Source organism: Castor canadensis, chromosome 14 (assembly GCF_047511655.1).
Source record: "Castor canadensis chromosome 14, mCasCan1.hap1v2, whole genome shotgun sequence".
In the NCBI taxonomy this organism is placed as follows: Eukaryota; Metazoa; Chordata; class Mammalia; order Rodentia; family Castoridae; genus Castor; species Castor canadensis.
The window spans coordinates 105,714,097-105,735,562 of NC_133399.1; the positions used below are offsets into that span (position 1 = coordinate 105,714,097).

At 49.7% G+C, this 21,466-nt stretch overlaps 1 protein-coding gene across 9 annotated transcripts in view; it reads left to right on the forward strand.

Annotated features, from left to right (window-relative positions):
• Ptk2b (protein tyrosine kinase 2 beta) overlaps positions 1-21,459 on the forward strand; it is a 115,148-nt gene extending 93,689 nt beyond the window's left edge. For 8 of the 9 annotated variants that reach the window (XM_074055208.1, XM_074055207.1, XM_074055205.1 and 5 more), the window contains 21 exons: positions 89-206; positions 786-825; positions 1,198-1,244; positions 2,019-2,069; positions 2,516-2,613; positions 3,380-3,464; positions 3,784-3,884; positions 4,132-4,247; positions 5,378-5,478; positions 5,642-5,731; positions 6,548-6,752; positions 9,231-9,339; positions 10,576-10,641; positions 11,586-11,711; positions 16,044-16,190; positions 16,344-16,379; positions 16,675-16,699; positions 17,788-17,834; positions 18,388-18,525; positions 18,762-18,842; positions 20,403-21,459. In XM_074055208.1, the coding sequence (XP_073911309.1) occupies positions 89-206; positions 786-825; positions 1,198-1,244; positions 2,019-2,069; positions 2,516-2,613; positions 3,380-3,464; positions 3,784-3,884; positions 4,132-4,247; positions 5,378-5,478; positions 5,642-5,731; positions 6,548-6,752; positions 9,231-9,339; positions 10,576-10,641; positions 11,586-11,711; positions 16,044-16,190; positions 16,344-16,379; positions 16,675-16,699; positions 17,788-17,834; positions 18,388-18,525; positions 18,762-18,842; positions 20,403-20,618 (2,043 nt within the window). In that variant the 3' untranslated portion in view covers positions 20,619-21,459. The remainder of the gene's footprint in view (positions 1-88; positions 207-785; positions 826-1,197; positions 1,245-2,018; positions 2,070-2,515; positions 2,614-3,379; positions 3,465-3,783; positions 3,885-4,131; positions 4,248-5,377; positions 5,479-5,641; positions 5,732-6,547; positions 6,753-9,230; positions 9,340-10,575; positions 10,642-11,585; positions 11,712-16,043; positions 16,191-16,343; positions 16,380-16,674; positions 16,700-17,787; positions 17,835-18,387; positions 18,526-18,761; positions 18,843-20,402) is intronic. The other variant, XM_074055212.1, reaches the window with a different exon arrangement.
• The last annotated feature ends 7 nt before the right edge of the window (positions 21,460-21,466 follow it).

Sequence of the window (21,466 nt, forward strand, 5' to 3'; positions counted from 1 at the left end):
GAGGTCCTTCAGCCTCTTTTCCTGCCCTGTGGAGAGGACTGTAATCAAGGCTCTAAGATCTCACCCTTTGCTGGCCTCTTCTCTGCAGTCCCTGTCCATCAAAACCTCGTCCCTGGCAGAGGCTGAGAACATGGCAGACCTCATAGACGGTTACTGCCGGCTACAGGGTGAACACAAAGGCTCTCTCATCACCCATCCCAAGAAAGGTGGGTTTCCCTGTGGAGGCAAAGTTGCCCAACAGTGGACGGCAGTACAGCTGAGCCAAGCCTGCAGGGCTGAGTCTGGATGCTAAGCCATTGGCCCCTAAGCTAGGGGAGAGGCTTTAGAAGTGTGGGGAGATGGCAGTCACACAGCATTTCCTTCTGCTCCCTCTGGGCCCATCCTGGAGCATCAGCTACAGGTCCCAGCCCTGGCCAGCCACCCCCGGTCCTACTGGTCAGGGCTGCATAGAAGCTGGCTTCTGGAGAAGCCACGTTTATAGCTCCAGGAGAATCAGAGCCATTGCTAGCACATGGCTGGTTCCTCCTGTCTGTGTCTCAGGAAGCCGAGTCCAGGCTGGAGCCTGCGATGCTAGCCAGAGGAAGCTTACAAGGAGGATGCCAGTTCTGGCTCAGGCCTATGGGGCATCCACCCTAATGCTGAGAGAGAGGGAGAGATGGAGGGAAGGAGAGAGGGAGAGAATGGTGGGGAAGTGTCTCCTTGTAGGGACAGTGACAGACCAGCCCGCTGTCCATCCACACCCCTGCGCCCTGGTTCCAACTCTCCCTTCCCCTCCTTTTCCCCAGATGGTGAGAAGCGGGACGGCTTGCCCCAGATCCCTACACTGTGAGTAAATGGGGAGGCAGGGAGGGGCCCGAGCTCAGCCCGTGCTGCTGGGAGAGGGAAGAACACACAGGGAGTTGCCACCTCATTTCTGGGAGCACACTAGAGTCCCAGCATTCCACAGGGCAGGCGATCCTTCCCAGTACACAGGAGCATTGCAGGGCTATTCCGTGTCCCACCTGGTGTTACCATTCATGGGGTCACTACTTGTCTCCTTCCCTCCTGCCCTTTGTTGGCCTAGGCTGTAGCTCACAGTTTGGTGCCAGCTAGGTTGGCCACTTTTGCAGATGAGGTGGTGGGCGAGGGTGGCCCCAGGCTGCCCGGGGGAACATCGCTGGGCTCATGGAGCTTTGCTTCTCTCACCTCCTCCTGCAGAAACCTGGAGGCTCGACGGTCCCACCTTTCAGAAAGCTGCAGCATAGGTAAGCCTGCCCGCTGCACCCTCTACTGTGCCAAGCTTCCTTTCAACTATTTGCTCCTGTGACATTGCCAAGTTACAGAAAACCACCTTCCCTATCACTTTTCACAGACAGATTGAAAATGCCATTCACTGTAATAGCAAATCTGTATTGCATAGCTAGTACCTGGCATCATGTTTATCTATAGCAGCTCAGGTGGCCCCAAACAAAATACCATCGACTGGGTGACTGACAAACACTTACTTCTCCCACCTCTCTGGGTGGTAAGTTCAAGATCAAGGTGCCCTCAGATTCTGTGTCTGCTGAGGGCTCCCTTCCTGATTTTCATATGACCATCTTCTCACTGTGTGCTCACTAGTGGTGAGAGAGAGTGAGCTCTGGTCTCTCTTCTTCTTCTTATAAGACACTAATCCTATAATGGGAGCCCCACCCTCATGACCTTACCTAACCCTAATTATTTTCCAAAGGTCCACATCCTAAAAGCATCACATTGTGGTTTAGGGGGTCAACATGTGAATTTGGAGGAGACACAAACATCCAGTTCTTCATGGTGTTAAGTGGGTAATAGGTGTTATTTGAAAGGAGATCATCCAACTTGCCCTAAATTACTCAACTAGGGAGCTGTCAGGAAAGGAATGAAGCCTGAGGTGCAGCTGGCTTTCCCCCCGCCCCCCGAGCCTTTGAGCTGCCCTGGCCTCCAGGTGGGAGCCACACCTCCTTCCTGGCCCTGCTGAGATGGGCATCTTGCCCATGGGTGGACCTCTTTCTGTGTTGCAGAATCAGACATCTATGCAGAGATTCCCGATGAGACCCTGCGAAGGCCGGGAGGTAGGTCCTTCACCCTACCTTGGCAATCACAGCCAGGGCCACCAGAAATGACATTGTGAGAACTGGTGGGACACCACAGAGGAACATTCTTCCTTCCCAACCACTCCCCCCTCCACCTGCATGTGCTCTCAGACAGAGGCAAAGCTGAGGTGCCTCTGATTTGAAAACTGAGATCCTATGTGCATTGACCTTTTGTGGGCCTGTGCTGCTCTGTGGGGATTCTGAGAATATGAACCTGGTACCCAGGGAATAGGGTGATGGCACTTTCCTGGGTATGAGACAATGGAATATTCTACATCCCCTTTCCTAGCTCAGGCCCTGGTTCTTGGTTGGGGTGTTGCTCAGGGGCCTGGAGACACCCTACCTTAGAACCTCCAGACTCAGGTACCCCAGGGGAGACCAGCTGATCTCTGTGCACTGGGACTCAGTTTTCTTCATCTTTACAGGTCCACAGTATGGTGTCACCCATGAAGATGTGGTCCTTAATCATATTCTTGGCGAAGGCTTCTTTGGAGAGGTCTATGAAGGGGTCTACACAAATCATGTGAGTCCCAGACTTCCTGATATTCCTCTTCCACCTGGCTGCAGGGTGAGGCAGGAGCTGGAACCTGAGCCAGTTAGAGGTGGCAGCTGTGGTGGTGGATTTTTATCCATGTGGCTCAGGATTGATGGGAGTGAGGGTCGTTTCCAAGAAGGATAGCAAAGTACTAGGGATGGAAATAGAGGCAAGACCTGGAAAAGGGTCTTCACTGAGGTGACAGATAAGATACAGTTCCAGGAGGAAGGGCAGGCCCTTAGCAAATAGAAGTTGGCCTTTAAGCCACTGGAAAGCAGTGAGCTTTGCCTGTGGTCCTGCTTTCAGCAGGCTGGAGAAATGCAGAGCCCAAAAGCAAGGGCAACACAGTTTAAATCCCAACAATAACAAGGAAGAATGAGGCCAAGCTGCACATCTGACAGAGGCCCTGTGGGTGCATCCCCACATGCTGGCTAACCTTGGGCAGATCACGTGGTCCCTCCATCTCAGCATCCTCCTGTGGACCTCCGGGCTTGAGTTATTTGATCTCTGAAGCTCTTTCCAATTCTAACACAGTCTGATCAAGAAGAAAGGGAAAGAACAGGAGAGGACGAGAAAGGAAAGAAAAGAGAAATAGAAGAAAGGAGGATGATGTGTGATGCAGAGGCCAGGTCACCACCTTCCCTTGGCTCATGGCCAAGTCTTTAGGAAGGCCATGCAGAGGCTGGGGAGGGGACACTGTCTTGTAGAAAGCACTAGGCTAGACCGAGGGTCCCTGAGCCCACTCCTGTTGCAGAAAGGGGAGAAAATCAACGTAGCCGTCAAGACTTGCAAGAAAGACTGCACCCTGGACAATAAGGAGAAGTTCATGAGTGAGGCAGGTAGGCATCCCCTGTGGAGGGCTGAAATTCCCCACCCCTCAGAGATGGGAGGTCCTAAAGTCTGGAAGGGAAGGTGAAACCATGCCAGGACCCACCTTCGAACTGGGTCTTACTCCCTGTTTCTCCCACTTGAGATAGCAAATTGTATTTTTCCAATGCATCTGGGGCTGGTGATATAGCACGGTGTACAGTGAGGCCCTGGGTTTGACCCTCCCAGTGCATACACACACACGCACACACACACACACACACACACACACACACAGGCCAACTATGTGACCCTGGAGGTGCTCCTCTGTCCTCCCTCTTGTACCTGCAGTGATAATGAAGAATTTGGACCACCCGCACATTGTGAAGCTGATCGGTATCATTGAAGAGGAGCCCACGTGGATCATTATGGAATTGTACCCCTATGGGGAGGTGAGCTGGCCGTGGCAGACTAGGAACCCCATGACAGCAGCCGGGCTGCAGTTGAACAGGGAATGAGGATGTACAGAAGGCTTCCTGCCTTCTGTATTCAGCTGAAACAGAGGCCCTGTTGGTAGAGGAAATTGCTGGAACATGCCATCATTAGAAGGGAGGGGTCAGTAGCTGTCACTGGCCTGGACCCCTGGCACTATGCTGAGGCTGAACAAGGAGGCCTGATGCCACCTCCCCCTTCCCACAGCTGGGCCATTACCTGGAACGAAACAAGAACTCCCTGAAGGTGCCCACCCTCGTCCTATACTCGCTGCAGATATGCAAAGCCATGGCCTACTTGGAAAGTATCAACTGCGTGCACAGGTAGGGCACCATGGACACTAGCTTTTTCACCTAATCCCTGAGAAGGCTGTAGTGTGTAGGACTGAGGAGCCGCACACACCAGAGCTGGAATCCTATCCTGGGCCACTGGGAGCACTTGAGAACTGTTTCCTCAACTAGCAAGTTAAAATAACCACATGGCCCCCATAGGACTGCTACTGAAACACCTCCAAAGTCTGAGATGTCTCACTGTAGCTCAGTGTCTTCTACCCGCCTTGTCCCCCATGAGTGCTAGAAGGAGCCATCAGCCGTGCTAAGAGCTCCACCTCCTCCAACTCACCCACTGTGGTCCAGGAAGAAGGAACTGGGCTAGAGATGCAACCAGAAGATCCTGGGGTCCAGTTTCAGGCCCCTCTCTTGTTCCAGCATCCCTGGACCACCGGTTCATCGTCCCTGTAGCTGTGGAGTTGGCTGCTCCTCTATCTGGTTTTGTTTCCTTTCCCTGAAAGAGACTCCTGCCTTGGAAACATCACACACACACACACACACACACACACACACCACACACACACACACACACCACACACACACACACACCACACACACACACACACCACACACCCCCCTGCCAGGAGATGGCGCTGGAGTGCTCACCCCACCATTGATATCGCTCGTGCCTGGTTCTATGCTTAGCCATGAAGAGCATACAAGCCTGTATTCACTCATTCATCCGTCCACTCATGCCATAAGTCTGATGGAGTTCCCGCTCGGGGCCAGGCACTGTCCTGGGCTCTGAGACAAAGTTGTGATCTAAACAGACAAAAATCCTCTTCCTTGTGAAGTTTATGAGCCAAATTTGATAGTCAAGGCCTGAGGCGGAGGGATGATTTTGTTGTTTGGTTTGAAGTTGCATGTCTTTAAGTCATCTTTTCAACAGTGGAAACAGGCATTAGAGAGCCCAGATGCCTGTTGAGAAGCAAGCAGACACCAGCTTTGGGGTCAGGTGACCTGAGCGAGTGCCTGCAAATGTGGGGGCTCAGAAGTTAGATTACCTGGGTGGAGCCCTCTTCCTGCCGGTAACCTCTAGGAACCTTCTCAGCCCTCTCCCCGTTTTCCTCAGCTGCACCAAGGGCTTGAGGCAGTGTCTCAGCCTGGTCTTCAATCATTCATAGGGACATCGCTGTCCGGAACATCCTGGTGGCCTCTCCTGAATGTGTGAAGCTGGGGGACTTTGGCCTTTCCCGGTACATTGAAGATGAAGACTATTACAAAGGTGAGGGCCTTTTCTGGTCATTGCTTTGTCCCTGGAGGGTTGATTGAATCCAAAATCCTAGAAAAATGAAGTCTGTGGTTAGGTAACCCAGGCTTAAGATCTCTGTGTAACTCTGGATCTTTCTTCCCTAAATAACTTCTTAAACTCCTTTGTCCACCCAAAGCCTCTGTGACTCGTCTCCCCATCAAATGGATGTCCCCAGAGTCTATCAACTTCCGCCGTTTCACAACAGCCAGTGATGTCTGGATGTTCGGTGAGTGGTGACTCCGGAGCACATGGAAAAGGGCTCAGATTCTCACCTCTGTGGCTGGGCTAGGAGGGGCACAGGGAGCCCCTTCATGGTTCCTCAGGGTCCTGTTTCATGGTGGCAGCTGAAAAGTCCCAGAGGGAAAAGTTGCTGAGTGGGGGTGACATGGACCAAGGGCTAGCCTGGATAGTCTAGGCTCATCCCCCTAAAAAGGACTCTGTGACAAGCATGCATTCTACCAGCCAGCCCTACAGACTCCTATGGGGACCCACTGGAAGGGCTCCTCCAAGACAAAAACTCAAGTTTCTTCTGAGAAGGAGGTGCAGGGAGGGACCGAGCCGGTGGGTGAGGGTGGATGCCCCTCACAGAACACACTAGTCTGTAAACTATCCACTAGGTCCCTCACAGCTGACTCTGTACAATTTTATCACCATTACTTCCATTTTCCAGCTAAGGAAACTGAGTCTCAGACAAGTGAGGGGCTTGCCCGATGACACAGGCAGCAAGTGTTGGTGCTAGGCTTCCAACTCCTGCTGACAGAGCTTCACTCCCTTCCCCAAGAAGATGGCTAGTGGCCCTGATGATCACCACCTCCTGACCCCATAGAGCCATAATAGCTCCATGTTGAGGGGTGACAGGGAGGCCTTGGTTCATGTACTACAGATCCTTTAGGCAAACCACCGTGGTGGACAGAGGGGGAGGGGAGACAACACGTGTGTTCCTCCTGGCTGGGACAGAGCACTGAGGGCCACAGCTGTTCCAGGGGAGGGCAGCCTGGCTTCTCCCCAGCACAAGGCCTGAGCCTTCTCCCTCTGGCTTCAGCCGTGTGCATGTGGGAGATTCTGAGCTTCGGGAAGCAACCGTTCTTCTGGCTGGAAAACAAGGATGTTATTGGGGTCCTGGAGAAAGGAGACCGGCTGCCCAAGCCTGACCTCTGTCCACCTGTCCTTTACACCCTCATGACCCGCTGCTGGGATTATGACCCCAGTGATCGGCCCCGCTTCATGGAGCTTGTGTGCAGTCTCAGGTGAGCATGGGATGGGGAGCTGTGGGCAGAGGGTGGGCGTGGCTGTCTCAGATGACAGGGCTGCAGCTCAGCATCCAAGTCAGACATGGTCTAGGTCTCCATGGCCCCGTACAGCAGGTATCCTTGTTCCCACCTGGTGAATGGGGGAGTTGAGGCTCAAAGCAGTGACAGGTGGCTGGGACTTGTATCCAGACCTTCCCTTCTGAGCACACTGAGCCACGTGTGCATATAAAATGAGCCAGTCCTTCCTGCAGAGGCTCACTGGGCGTCAGATAGTTGGAACAGAGGTGCTCCCCAGCTCTGTTGAAGGACAGAAGGTTGAGACCAAGTTTACTGTCAGAAAAGAGGTGAACCTGGGGAAGACTTGCTCATCTTGGCAGCTCGGCACCAAGCGTAGTGCCTTGCAGTTGCTGGAAAGGTATTTTCTCAGTTGGAATCAAAAGACTTCAAAAGACTAGGTCACACTTGGAGCACATAGAGCTTGAGGCATGGGACCTTCCTCACCTCACCTCTCCTCTCCACTTTGGTCCTTCCTTCCAGATAGTGAGGAAGGCAGTACTTGACCTGTTACCAAGCCTGTGACCCAGGGTTCACCTATCCCTTCTGTTTGGAGGGCCAGGGGTCTAAGGTCTGATTCTTCTACATTCCCAGCAGTCATTGCTCCCTGGGTACCCTCACTGGTGAGGGAGTTTTCATTTTAGAGGCTCAGGGTCCCCCACTTCCCTGCCATCAGCTCTCCCAAGGGTGCTCTGACTTCTTTTGGCTTTCTGATAGAGGGTGGGGGAGGGTCAAGAAACTAATTCTGCAAAGGACCAGGAAGTAAATATTTGGGGCTTTACAGTTTATAGGAGCCCCTGCTGCACCCATGTAGCTCTGCTGTTGCATCTTGAAAACGGCCATAGGCAGTTGTAAGTGAACGGCAGTGGATGGGTTTAATGAAACTTCTATGCACACTGACAATTTAATTTTGTGTAATTTTCGTGTGTCACAAGTGTTTTTCTTTTAAATGTTTTCAGTTATTAAAACACGTAATAGCCATTCTTAATTTGAAACACAAAACTATGTAGGAAGCTAGGTTTGACCTGTGATCATAGTTTGCTGACCTCTGTTTGGGGAATCTCCTGTTTAGTTAACCTTAAACACTGTGTCAACAACCAGGCATTTTTTTAAGTCTGTTTATTTATTTATTTATTGTGGTGTGGGGATCAAACTCAGGGTCTTGTGCAAGCTAAGCAAGCATTCTTATCACTGAACTATATCCCAACCCTGGTTAATTTTTTTTTTTCAAGAGCATGAAAATAACCCCTAGAAACTTCCTGGTGGGAGACTTCCAAAGGGAGAGGCTGGCAATGCCTGTGCAGGGCTCAGTGGGAATGACCGTACATCTGCTTGTGGGGTGAAGACACCAACACTATCTACAAAACTTCCAGCTTATAAAACCTGTCTCCTCCTGTTTGTCCTTTTATCAGCACTCCTGATTAATCCTACACTCATCTGTTGGATCCTCATAGAGAGATTTGGAAAGCCAGAAGATTCCAGCAGAAAAGTATTTAAAAGATGTAATTTGAGAGGGCAAAAGCTCTGGGTGAGAAGGATGAGACCTTGAGAATAAGAAGGAGAGATGGCTGGTGTCTATGCCTGACTAAGAGGCCTGGCCCAGCCTCCACCATGACAGAGTAGGAGTGGCTCTTTGGGTATGACCTGAAAGAAATGCAGAGACTCAGAAGACTCCATGAGGCCCCCCTCAGGCAATAGCCTGACAGTGCCTTCTTTAGGGTTAAGGAAGGATCTGATCGATATTTCACAGTCTGTGTGACCCATTTTGAGACTTCCTCCATGTAGTAAGAGTAGACTTTTAGAATCCTTTACTGACAAAATGTAGTAGGCTTTAGACATGATGTCATGCATATATATGTTTGAGAACACAGTACTGAGTAGCACATATTCAACAGTACATAGTACTTGATACCCATTTCAACATATGGATTCATGGACACCCTGCCAAAACTCCCAGGGCCTCTGGGGTCCGTGATTCCCTAGTCAAGAGAAGTGAGGGACAAAAACATAGCTTAGGAATGAATCAGAAGCCCCCACAGGGATATCAGAAATGATATCCCTGTTTAATGAGATGTCAAACCTAGGCCTGGATCACCAAGTTGGCTGAGGGCATTGGTGCTGTCAGCAAGCACAGGAGGACAAGGGGCATGGGAGGTGGGCTGCAGCAAGCTTCTGCTGTCCAATTGGGCTGGATCCACTCTCCAGTGGGTTTGAGAGTAGCCTCAGGATCCATATCCCAGCCTGGCTCAGGGGGTCTCCCAGGCCATTCTGCAGGACAGATGGGGATGGAAATATGCCTTAGTGGTCCTCATCCAGGCCTCCCCTGGCTTCACTACAGTGTACTCTCTGTAGAGAAGAACCCCAAGGATCTTCTCACTGTCACTGTGTTTTCTCTCCTTCTCCAACCTGGCACCTTGGCAGTGACATTTATCAGATGGAGAAGGACATTGCCATAGAGCAGGAAAGGAATGCTCGCTACCGACCCCCCAAAATCTTGGAGCCTGTCACCTACCAGGAACCCCCACCCAAGGTAGGCCAATCCCAGCCTTGTTGGTCCTGTGGGTCACAGCAGTGCTGGGTCCCTGTGTGACACATTGCCCTCTCCTGGCATAAGCAGAATCCTGCCCTACAATGTTCTCAACCCTGGGACCCAACTGACCATCAGACTCATCATTCATGCCTTGACAGCTGGAATCTGAGACAGCACGCACCTTTTGGGCAAACTGGGTCAAGAATTAGCCCTCCAGCATCTCCCTTGGGAGGGTAGGCACTTTTATTCTGGAGCTTTCTAGGAATAAATTGGATCCTCCTGAGGACAGACACATAGATGGGGAGTGTCCCAGGCCCCTGAGGTCCAGGTTTTGTCCCTATGCTTTTGATGGCTGCCCTGAGATCAGGAGCCAGAGCCCCCCATCCCATCATCAGGTACATGGGTTTCAGATACCATGCTTATACTAATCAGTATTTTGGAGCTCCCAAAAGCAAAATACCATAGACAGAATGGGTTAAGCAATAGGCATTAAACTTTCACAACTCTAGAGGTTACGAAGCCCAACCTCTGGATGCACCAAATTCAGTGTCTGATCAGTGCCTCTTCCTGGCTTGCAAATGGCCACTATCTTCTCACCTGGAGAAGAGAGAGAAAGATGTTCAGTCTCTGGTCCTCATCTTACAAGGGCACTAATTCACTATGGTGCTCCACCCGCATGCCCTCATTTAACCCTAACCACCTCTGAAAGGCCCCACTTCCTAATGTCATCACAGTGGGAGGCAGGACTTTAGCATATGAATTTGAGGGGACATAAACGTTCTGTCCACAGCAATGGCCCTTCTTGTCCAAGGCCTTTTCTCATTGTCCCTTATTCCTGGCCTGTACTGCCCTTTCCCTCTAGCCCAGCTCCGTTTTCATCTCCATGAGGTTTCGGTGAGTACCTAAAACCTCAGGCACCTTCTGCTTCTGAATATCTGTGACTGCTGACTTGGCAACTCCCACACACAGGGAGGCTGCACATGACAGGTCATGAACCTCTCCAACTGGCCATAACCCTAGTTATGACAGAGAGGTGGGCCCCGTACCTTCCTACCACTCACCATATAATTAGTGCTCACTAAGTGACTGCAGTATGATTTTAATGTTAACTTTGTCCTCATCCCTCCTTCACTGTGGATAAGCAGGAGTGGCCTCCGGCTTAATAGTCCCCTTGGTGGGTCACGTTCACTGAAGGAGAGAGATGGTGACTGATTCAGCCCTGTGTTCTCTCTCTAGCCCAGTCGGCCCAAGTATAGACCCCCTCCACAAACCAACCTGCTGGCTCCCAAGCTGCAGTTCCAGGTAAATACGGAACTAGAGGGTGGGGAGGTCAGGTCCATCCTTCACTGAGGTATCTTCTGAAATTCCACCTGCAACTTTGAGGAGCAGCAGTCACCTGCTCAGGTGATGAAAATGCCTGGGTGATTCTTCTTTGGTGCCCAAAACAGAATTTAAACTCAGATCAAAGAACAGAACAGAAATTCAGGTCTGTCAGGAAGCCCTCTGCTGAGAGGTCCAGCCATCTGCGGTGTCTGCTGCTTTGCATGTCTGCCCTCCATGTTTGTGGGTTCTGCATCTGTGGAGTCAACCAACCACAAACTGAAAATACGCACATACAAAAAAAAAATCTTGTTCATACTGAATATGTACAAACTTTTCTTGTCATCATTTCCTGAACAATCCAGTATAACAACTGTGAACATAGCATTTACCTTACGTTAGGTATCTTAAAGAACCCAGGAAGATTTAAAGTGTATTGTGGGATGCTATTGGTTCTATGCAAATACTACACCACTGTATGTAAGGGACTTGTGTATCTGTGAATTTGGGTTTCCTACAGGGGTCCTGGAGTTGACTAATCCTCCTCAATACCAACTCTGTGTGTGTGTGTGTGTGTGTGTGTGTATCTGTACACTAATCACATTGTGAATTTGCAACGTAACCCTTTCCCAAAGGGACCTGATGAAGGAGTCCCGGTCTCAGTAGGTCGAAAACCTGTGTGCGCCAGCATGTGTGCAAAGCATCACGGGAGAAGGGTGTTAGGCAAACGAGAGGCCATGCTGCTTGACCATGTCTCTGCAGTGAGGCCAAGGAAATGTCACGCCACTGCTCTATTTACTCTGAAAGAGCCAGTCTGCGTCCCCGGGTGCTCGTGCATTGTTTCTTTGTGCTCCTGTTCGTAGCAGCTAAGTGTCCACCTCTTGCCTTGTCCCTGTCTCTTGGGCTTCTTTGCTTCTCCTGACTAGGTCCCCGAGGGTCTGTGTGCCAGCTCTCCTACGCTCACCAGCCCTATGGAGTATCCATCTCCCGTTAACTCGCTGCACACCCCGCCTCTCCACCGGCACAATGTCTTCAAGCGTCACAGCATGAGGGTAAGAGGGCTCTGTGTGCTGGGTCCCACCGGATCAAGGAGGCTGCTGGAGGGAGGTGGCCTGAGACACCGGGAGTCCCACAGCCCCAGCCTCAAGATATATTCTGTGTTTCCATGTGCCAGTCAGTCCGCTGAGGGGCTCTGTGCCCCTCCCTCCTTTCCTTTGCTAGGGCCAAGCCAGGCTATGCTCCTGAGGACACCAGCTGGGCAGGACTTGTTCTTGTCCTAACTGATACTGTGGCAATGATGGAAAAGTCCCCCCCTTTCCTGAGCCCCAGGGATCAGTGGTCCTGGGAAGTGCATTGCCAGGCCTGGGAGTGCTGGAGATCCTGGAAATTCCACCCCATGCTGCCTTCCTGCCTGATTGCTTTAGTTGCTAAATCTCTCCCCAGCTAAGGAAAAATTTCCTAGTGGCTGCTTCACTTGCTCCTGCTTCTGCTTTTGTGGAAAATGCTGCCAGAAGCTAGGGAGCTAGGGGTTAGTGTGGCTACCCACTTCTGAAGGAGATGGAGGGGGCCAGGCCACCTCCTGCAACCTCTTTGTCATCAGAGGCTGGTGAGGCCCTCAGGGCTTCCTGGACCTGGATTGTCAGGTCTCATGTAAACAACACCTTTGCTTGTGTACAAATGGCCACTTGCCACCAACCATCTCCTTTAGTACAAATGACCTCTGGTGGTCAGTCGCCATGAAAAAAAAACACCTTTTTTTTTTTTTAAACCAAACTCTATTACAAAACCAACTAAAATCCTTGTGACTTTTAGCTCTTGTTCTGTACGCATGCATAATATCTCAGACTCAGGATATATAACTCTAAAAATTTTTGTGGAAAGAGTACATGTTTATTGTAATAGATTTGGAAAGTGTCAGCAATTATGCTGATACGCTTCTGTGCTGTTATTCTTAATTTAGTACACGTTTTGAAATGAGCATAACTTAGATTCCAGGCAGCAAGATTTACTGTGAAATAAAATTCTTCCTAACCTACCTCATTTTTCTCTCTTATGTTAATTTAACCAATTTCTTTCTTTGCATGTGCTTCACAATAATCAAGCTGCAGTTTTAAGCATGTACTATAATTTAAGCAGTATCGAGTTCCTCCACCCTCTCTCAACTCTTTTTTCATAATAATTAAATTTCAGGGAGCTTTACTTAAAAATGTGTTCTTTTAGAAAGAAGCTGGTTAGCACATTTAAGGGGCAGAGTTGCCTTTGTCTAAGCCCTGCACCACTGGGAACATTTTGTTCAATCCACAAAGACAGATCGAGCAGCAGGAAAAAAGATCTTTTGTGTCCGGGGTTTAGATGTAATTGCTATCGGATAAATCTGACGAAAAGAACACAATGAACATTTCTTTAAATAAACAAAAAAAGTTAAAAATATAAACTCCAATTTATGTATGATACAGATCAGAAACACTGAGAAAGCCTCTTCCAGGTAGAATGCTGAAAAAGGCTCCCTGCAAAGCATTTAGCAAACTATTTTCTCTTGACTGACTAAAGCCTGGCTCATCTGGGAGTCTGTGGGATGCCACACAGCCAGGATGGCAGCAATCTCCCTTCTGAAGACCTCACAATTCAATAACAAAATTATATAGACTGTACTGAGGGCATGGAGGACCTGGGGCACTGTCCCAGGTGCTGAAGTAGGAATAAGCAGTTTTGCCTTCAAGGAGCTTAAAGTCAGAAGGAACAGATCAGGTGCCAGCTCACCTATAACCTGAGCCAGAAAGTTGTGGGGCCCGAAGTGGGAGTTCAAGGAAGAGAGTAACTCCTGCCAACTGCTTTTTTTCCCCAGCTGGGCCTTGAAGGAGGGAATGATTTGGACAGGAAGAAACTGGGAGGTGGGGGATGGAAGAGGCAGAGGCAACAGTAGAAGCCACAACTGAGTGATGAAAAAAAACCCACAGGCAAGTGAGAGAAGTTTGGCTAGAACAAGGGGAGTACAGGTGGAGGTGGAAATAAGACTGAAAGGATGAGTTGTAAATTATGGAAGGTGTCACAGTTCGTGAGTTATTTTAAAAACACAAGTACCTTATTCCTTCTAAGATGTGTGTCTTATACCTGGGGTGCATTTCAGCCAAACCAGCCTAAACAAGTGCAAGGTTTTTAAAGTTCTCATTTTGTTCTTTAGTTTTATTATTAAATTAGAAATCAGCACACTAAGTCTTCTAATATATGTTTATTAAAATATTTGGCAGATCAGGCCTAGTGCACACAAGGCATATAAGTGGTAGAAATCTTCTCTTACCTTTAAGACTCTATGGTATCTTCTGGACTTCAGTAACTCCTCCTATCTGTATTTACTCTAATCTCCTTTAGCTCAAGCATTGTTCTTACACTTATAAATACTAGCTCTGTATTTAGAACTTTGTACACTTAATTGCTGCTTACCAGTATTTGTCTGTAGCCTGGGGCGGCCTTATCATTGTGTTCACAAGTATTGGCATATTTACAGCCTTCATAGTCCCTCATTTTGGAGCATCAGTGGCCCGGTCCATTTTGTGTTTTTATAACAAGATACCTGAGGCTGGGTACTTTATATCAAAAAATTTTTATGTCGCTCCCAGTTTCATTTATCTGCTCAGCTCTGGTGAAGACCTCTCAGCTACATCACACCGTGGTGGATGGTGTCAGGGTAGGAGTGCAAAACCCTGGTCTAACTATTGCTTACTTAGTCCTATAAAAAGAGATACAGTGTGTATTTAGAAGTCACTTCTCCTAGCACCCAGACCCATGCCTGCATGCAGCAGCTGCTTAATAAATAGTTATTGAAAACACTAATGAACAAACAATATTTCAGCAAGAAACCTAAATGGTTAGGAAAAGTATTGCTAGAAACTGAGATTGGTGATTGAAGCTCAATAGGCACTAGGAGAAGCATCCCAAAAGAACTATTTTTAAACGGTATTATAATATTCAAGTATGATTTATAGGGTTTAGTAGGAAACTATTTCAAGAGACTTGGCAGAGATTATGGCTTGCTAAAAGTACATAGAGATGAGTTTTTAGCATTTTCTTTAACTGAATTGTATCTAAACTAATCACATCAAAGGAAAGGAGCGGTCTGAATCCATTTTGTACTGCTACAGCAGGATACTTGAGGAGGGTAAATTATAACCAGCAGAAATTGATTTCGTACAGTTCTGGAGGCTGGGAAGGCCAAGATCAAGGGCCAAATCTGGTGAGGTCTTTCTTTATGTCTTCACATGGCAGAAGGCGTCACATGGGTGAGAGAGGGCTGAGGAGCATAAGGAAAAGGTCATCCACTGATCAGAGCTCCCTCCCGTGATAATTAACCCTCGTGTTCATGAAGGCAGAGCCTTTGTGGCCTAATTGCCTCTTAAAGGCCCCACCTCTCAACATTGCTGCTCTGGGGATTAAGTTTCCAACACATGAACTTTGGGGAATATTCAAACCATAGCCAGATCTGAGGGGCCCACTAGCTTTCATGTCATAGAAGAACCCTATTGTTGGCAAAGGCCACCCTGGGCCTTATGCGATCAGAAGGATTCCCTTAACACTCTCCCTCCATCAGTCCAGAGGCCAAGGTGATCAGGTGCAGTAGAATAAAAGCAAAATAGTTAGGAGGGGCCAAGAAGATAATTATGCAAATCAATTCTGGAGAGATTGAAGGAAAACAGCAAAACATCAACACCCTTGATCAGCTAAAACTAAGAATAGGTCCAAAGCCACACAGGTGAGTGAAAACAAGGGTTAGGTTAATAAAGCTGGCAAGAAGAAGCCCTTATCTTATATCTATAAAGCTATACTTCTTTAAATTTTGTTCTTCATCTTCTTTCTTAGCTCATACATATCTTCTAACATCCATTTAAATCACCCAAGCAATTATCTTAACAAAAGGTACATTTTCATAGAACAGCATGGTGAATGGATAGGCACATCCATGGAGCCAGAAGCACCATCACTGCCCCTGGAAGCTTCCAGACCTGCCACCATGACAAAAGCCAAAGGGTTTGGGGCTGGCTTTGCATTTCTAAATCAATAACAGCAACCATCACAGTGCCAATTGAGATAATAATATTAGGGCAGTCACTTGAAATTAAAATGTCATTGACAGATCACGTGATAACTTGAATACAGTGCATGATGAACTGTGTGTTTTGGAGTTTTGGCATCCCTTTGCAGCCAGGTCTATGCAGGAGGCTGAGACCTGACAATAACTCTTTACCCATGTGGTGGTGGGGTTTAAGAACAAACCTACAAGAGAAAAAAGAGCAGCTGTTGAAGTCAAGGCTTTGGGTTTCCCCGGGGTTCTTCAGAGATCATCCCTTCCCTGAGTCTGAGGATGGGGCTCACTGCATCTGTCCTGCCAGGAGGAGGACTTCATCCGACCCAGTAGCCGAGAAGAGGCCCAGCAGCTCTGGGAGGCCGAGAAGATCAAGATGCGTCAAATCCTGGACAAGCAGCAGAAGCAAATGGTAGAAGATTACCAGTGGCTGAGGCAGGAGGAGAAATCCTTGGTGAGCCAGCCCTGAACTGGGGGTAGTTTCCCTATCATGGGTCTATTTGTGTCCTGTCTGCCTCCCTGCCGACTGGAGCCAATGCTTATCATACATTCTCTGAGCTTTTGGCTCCACAACTCTAAGTCTTTGCCTTGATCTTCTCCTCTACAGGATCCCATGGTTTACATGAATGACAAGTCCCCATTGGTAAGTCTCCCAGAGAAGCCTCTTCTTAGACCCAAGGCCTGGGAGGGCCTCGCCCCCACCCCAGGACCCCTATACCAGTTCCCTGGGTCTGTCCGTCTCTTCCCATCTTGGGAAGCCACTCATGCAGCTCTTTTCCTGAGCACTCATGGGATTCTAGCTACCTTGGTGTCTCAGAATGTCATTTGTCCTCAGCACATGGCTACAATCTCTAAATACACAGTGGAGGGCAGTAAGGGGGACGGGGTGGTCCTCAGAGCCACAGGAGTGACTGACCTCTTTCCTCCCTTTCTTGCAGACCCCAGAGAAGGAGGCTGGCTACAGTGAGTATTTCTGCTCTTTCTTGGGGAATCTGTCTGTGTGGGTCCCCTGTCCTTGCTCCCTACCCTGCAAGGGCAGCATGGATCTGTGATTCTAAGAGCCATCTGCCTTGTTTTCATCTGAATGTGCAGACAGGGTCAGCTTTGGACAGAACTCTCCCCCTGTGCTTCACCCAGCCTGTCACTTGCTGCCTGCCTTGTACCTTTTCTCATCTGTCTCAGTCGTTCACTTCTATTCTTCGTTCATCTCCCATCTGCATTTGTTCGGAGGAGTCAGTGATCCACTCTCCCTTTCTGTTTTGTGAAGGAACATTAAATAGCTCCACCTACCTCTCCTAGCTCCTCTGGTTTTCCCTAGGAAGAGGGAAAGGAAGAGGGGTGGTGCTGCTGACAGTGTGACGATGATGGCAATGACAATAGTCACAGAGAACTTAACACAAGCCAGGTTCAACCCTAAGTCACTCACAAACGTGAACACAGTTAATGTCAGAACATCCCCATGAGGCAGGTACAATTTGTCTCCATTTTACAAAGGATGAAATTGAGGCACAAGATGGTTAAGCAACTTGCCCAGTGTCACACACAGTGACTAATTTAGCACAGCTCAGATCTGAGGGCAGGCAGAGTGACTCCAAGGTCCCTTCTTGTCTAGCCCTCTTATCTTACAGATAAAAATTAAGAACCAGGGAGTGTATGCACTCCTGAGTGGTAGAGGTGAGAGTAGAGCCAGGTGGAGTGCAAAGCATGGCAGACCATTATGGATCTACCTCACAAATCTACCCATGAGCTGCCTCTGTGCCTGCAGAGTGTCCAGTTTCTTTCCCACAGTCAAGGCCATGTTCAACTGGGAGGAAGCATAAGCCAGAGCTGGGACTCTCAAGCACTCACTGTGTCTCTGCTGAGATTTTGACTTTTTCTTTCTGTACAATGGACAACAGAGCTTGTCTCTGACCACTGGGAAACCAGGGAAACCAGGATGCTATTTTTCCTGCCATTCTGGAATTTGGGTTTCTATCCTTGAGGTCTCCTGGGGGTAAGAAAAGAGGGAAAGAGAAAAACACCATGCTCACTCACTGCCCTTCCCTTTGCAGCGGAGTTCACAGGGCCCCCACAGAAGCCACCGCGGCTGGGCGCACAGGTATGTCAGCTCTACCAAAGCTGGGGTGAATTCAAGTTAGAATTCTACCAGACTGGTGACTATAGGCTCTGAGAACTTCAAAGGCCCTTATAAATAATCCAGTCCAGTGTCCTCATTATATAGATAAGGCCCAGAGAGGAGATGTGTCTTGCCTGAGGTCACAAAGCTAATTCATGAAAAAGCAGGAAGGACCAACCTCTAGTGCCCTGGCCCCTGACCTGCAGGAAAGGTTATTGGTGTGACCCAGGGAGTAAAGGGTGTGGCCCCTCCTTTGTTGAGTCTCCCCACTTGACAAATGGCACCCCATTGTCCTTGCAATAGTGTAGGTGGCACTGGTTTTCTTTACTCTGGAACCGTGATTCTCAATGTTGGCTACTTACTAGAATCACCCAAGGAGCGTCCAAAAGACAGTGTGAGGCCACCACCAATATTTTGGTAGAGCTTCCCAATGGAGAACCACTGCCCTGGAAGCATGCCTGCCCAGGAATAAATGGTAGCCATCGTAGGGTCCTACTGGATCCCCCAAGAGTCCCAGCCATCTGTCTCTCCCCAGTCCATCCAGCCCACTGCCAACCTGGACCGAACTGATGACATGGTGTACCTTAACGTCATGGAGCTGGTGCGGGCAGTGTTGGAACTCAAGAATGAGCTCTGCCAGCTGCCCCCCGAGGGCTACGTGGTGGTGGTGAAGGTGACTGGGAGGGCAGGAGTGGGATGGGGGAGGTGGGGGCTGTGCATCCCAGCTCTGGAAGAAAGGAGGCTGCACCTCCTTGTAAACTAGCCCAGCAGACTCCAGGGAGACAGGTGACAGACATCCTCAGAGGGCAAGTGCCATCCCAGGAGTGCTGTGGCTGGGGACGGGTTGGGGGAGGGGAGACTCTCTCCAAAAGCAAAAGGTAACGACTACCCTGGACCTTGCTCTCCCAGAACGTGGGGCTGACTCTGCGGAAGCTTATTGGGAGTGTGGACGACCTCTTGCCCTCCTTGCCATCATCTTCAAGGACAGAGGTGAGTGTCCTCGTCCCAGACAGTGCCGTATCTGTCACTTCTCCCCTATGCCTCTATGCTATCCCTAGTTGTGTTTCCCACTGGAGCCACCTGGGTGGCCTCATTTGTATCTGCTGAGTTCCCAGCAGGTGGCTCTTACAGCCTATCTGAGCAGCCACCACTAGAGAACTGAAGTGGCCTCCAGAGACCTGGCCAGTTTCTGGGGTGAATTTCCTAGTTCAGGTCTTAGGTGTTTGCACTGAATTCTTCTTGAATGAAGATATACAAGAAAGGGTGCACCTTCCTTTTTCCCTGCCTACTTCCCTTACCTAGTCACCCTCTGTACTCTGTCAGTGAAATAGCAAACTACCACTGCCATCCAGATGGCAGTCTCAGTGTTCTGTTGGAATGGGACCCATGGCAGGTGAAGTAATTCCACCCCCCCACCAAATGTCCATATCCAAGAACCTGCATTGTAAAAGGGGCTTTGCAGATGTAAGGTGGAGTGATGCTGGGTAGTCCAGGTGGGACCCATGTAGCCAGAGGGTCCATATAAAAGGGGGACAGAAGGGCAGAGTCAGATAGAAGGGGAGGGTGATGACAGAAGCTGAAGTTGGAGTAATGCTGCTACTGGAGGCTGCAGTGGTGTTGCTGGAAGGGGCCAGAAGCCAGAACTCACAGCCTCGGCACTGAGAAAAGGCAAGGAATAGACTCTCTCCTAGGGCCTCTGAAAGACTGCAGCCCTGTTGACTCCTTGTCCGTAACCTTGTGTTCCATTTTAGACTTTGAGCTCCAGAACTATAAGAGAATAAGACAGTGTTGTTTTATGTCACTAAGTTGGTGGCAGTTTGTTGTTATGGCCCTAGGAAACAGATCAGTTGTCTATCTGGGAACCAGCTGTAGACCTCCTACGGATCCCTTCAATTCTCTGCCTTCCTGTAGTCAGCCATGAGGCACATTTCATCATTGTCACCATGTACAGTCTGTGCCTGCCCAAGGCAGGGGTGTTTCGGACATTTTCCAGTCTCCCTCTGGGTGACAGCCACAACCCACGGAGGAGCCCCATGCAGGCAGGTCCCACCAAAGGGCTGAGGTTGCCCTTGACCCCTGGTCTGCTTCTAGAGTGAATCTCCTAGTTCAGCTCCAATGGGAGCTCTCGGGGCGACTACTCATTTTATTTCATTTGTCAAATATCTCTGCGCTCTCACTATGTGCTCAGAATGTGCTAGGTGCTGGGGATACAGTGGTAATGATTATAATAATAAAATGAACATAGTGCCTGAACTGTTGACTTGACAGCAGACAGCTAAAAAATGGTGAATGCATCGGACCTCTGACCACACACTTGACTGTCAGTCAATGTGAGGGAATGCTGCCAGGCTGGTTCAGGCTGCTGGCACATGGTTGAATGGAGTCTGGGACGTGTGCTGTGTCAATCCTTGCGGACCCGGCTCCAGCCTACAGAGAAAGTTACGTTCAGCCCAGGCTTGGGTCCGATTTGACCCCAGAGAACCTCTGCCTCCCCCAGTCAGCACCCCTCTCCTTCTGAGCACCCCGAATTCTCATGTGCTCTTCCCACAGATTGAGGGGACCCAGAAGCTGCTCAACAAAGACCTGGCAGAGCTCATCAACAAGATGCGTTTGGCCCAGCAGAACGCTGTGACCTCCCTGAGCGAGGAGTGCAAGCGGCAGATGCTCACCGCCTCCCACACCTTGGCCGTGGACGCCAAGAACCTGCTAGATGCCGTGGACCAGGCCAAGGTTCAGGCCAACCTGGCCCACCCACCTGCAGAGTGACTGAGGGTGGGGGCACCTGCCTGCATCTTCCACCCCCACCTGTCGTGTACCTCCCCTGCCTTGCCTTTGGTCATGTGGTCTTCTGGGGAAGGCCGGCAGGAGCCTTTCCCTCGCCACTTTGCACGACCCCCCTCCCCACTCTACCCCAGACTGTGCTGCTCGGGATGCAGCTGGACGGAGGGGACTCTGGACATGGACATGGGGTGGGAGAGATGTATAGCTCAGAGGGGGCACCGCTGCTGCCAGCCACTCCCTCCACCCCAGCCTGGGCGCTGGGGTCACAGTGGTGCCCCCAGCAGCCAAAGTGGCTTTATGCATGGACATAGTGGGCCCCATTTGGAAACCAAGCTATCCCTTCTCCTTCCTCTTCAGACCTCAAGTGTCCCCTGATGCACAGTGGGGCCTGGGAGGAGCTTTGTTTTGGAGGTCAGGAGGCTGATGAGATGAGGGAAGGGCTTGGAGCTCTTGTACAGTGTATATTGGAATTTATTTAATGTGAGTTTGGTCTGGACTGACAGCATGGGCCCTCCTGAGGGAGGACCTGGGACATAGTCCAGGAACAAGCTAATTGGGAATCTAAGCACAGGACACCGTGCTGTTATCAAACCACACGTTAGGGGAAGAAGCAGAGAGACAGAGGCCAGAACAGAATTTGGACCGTGATCTGCTCTCTTCCTGCATCTGTCTTCTCTTGCTTACTTTCCCCATTTTCATACTCCTCTTTTTCTCCCTCCCCCCCCTTTTCTCTTCTGCCCCCTCCCTTTCTCATGTGTTTGTGTAGAACATTCTTCTACCTTCTTTCTATTTGACTTGTGGTTGAATTAAAATCATTGCCATTTGCTTTGTGG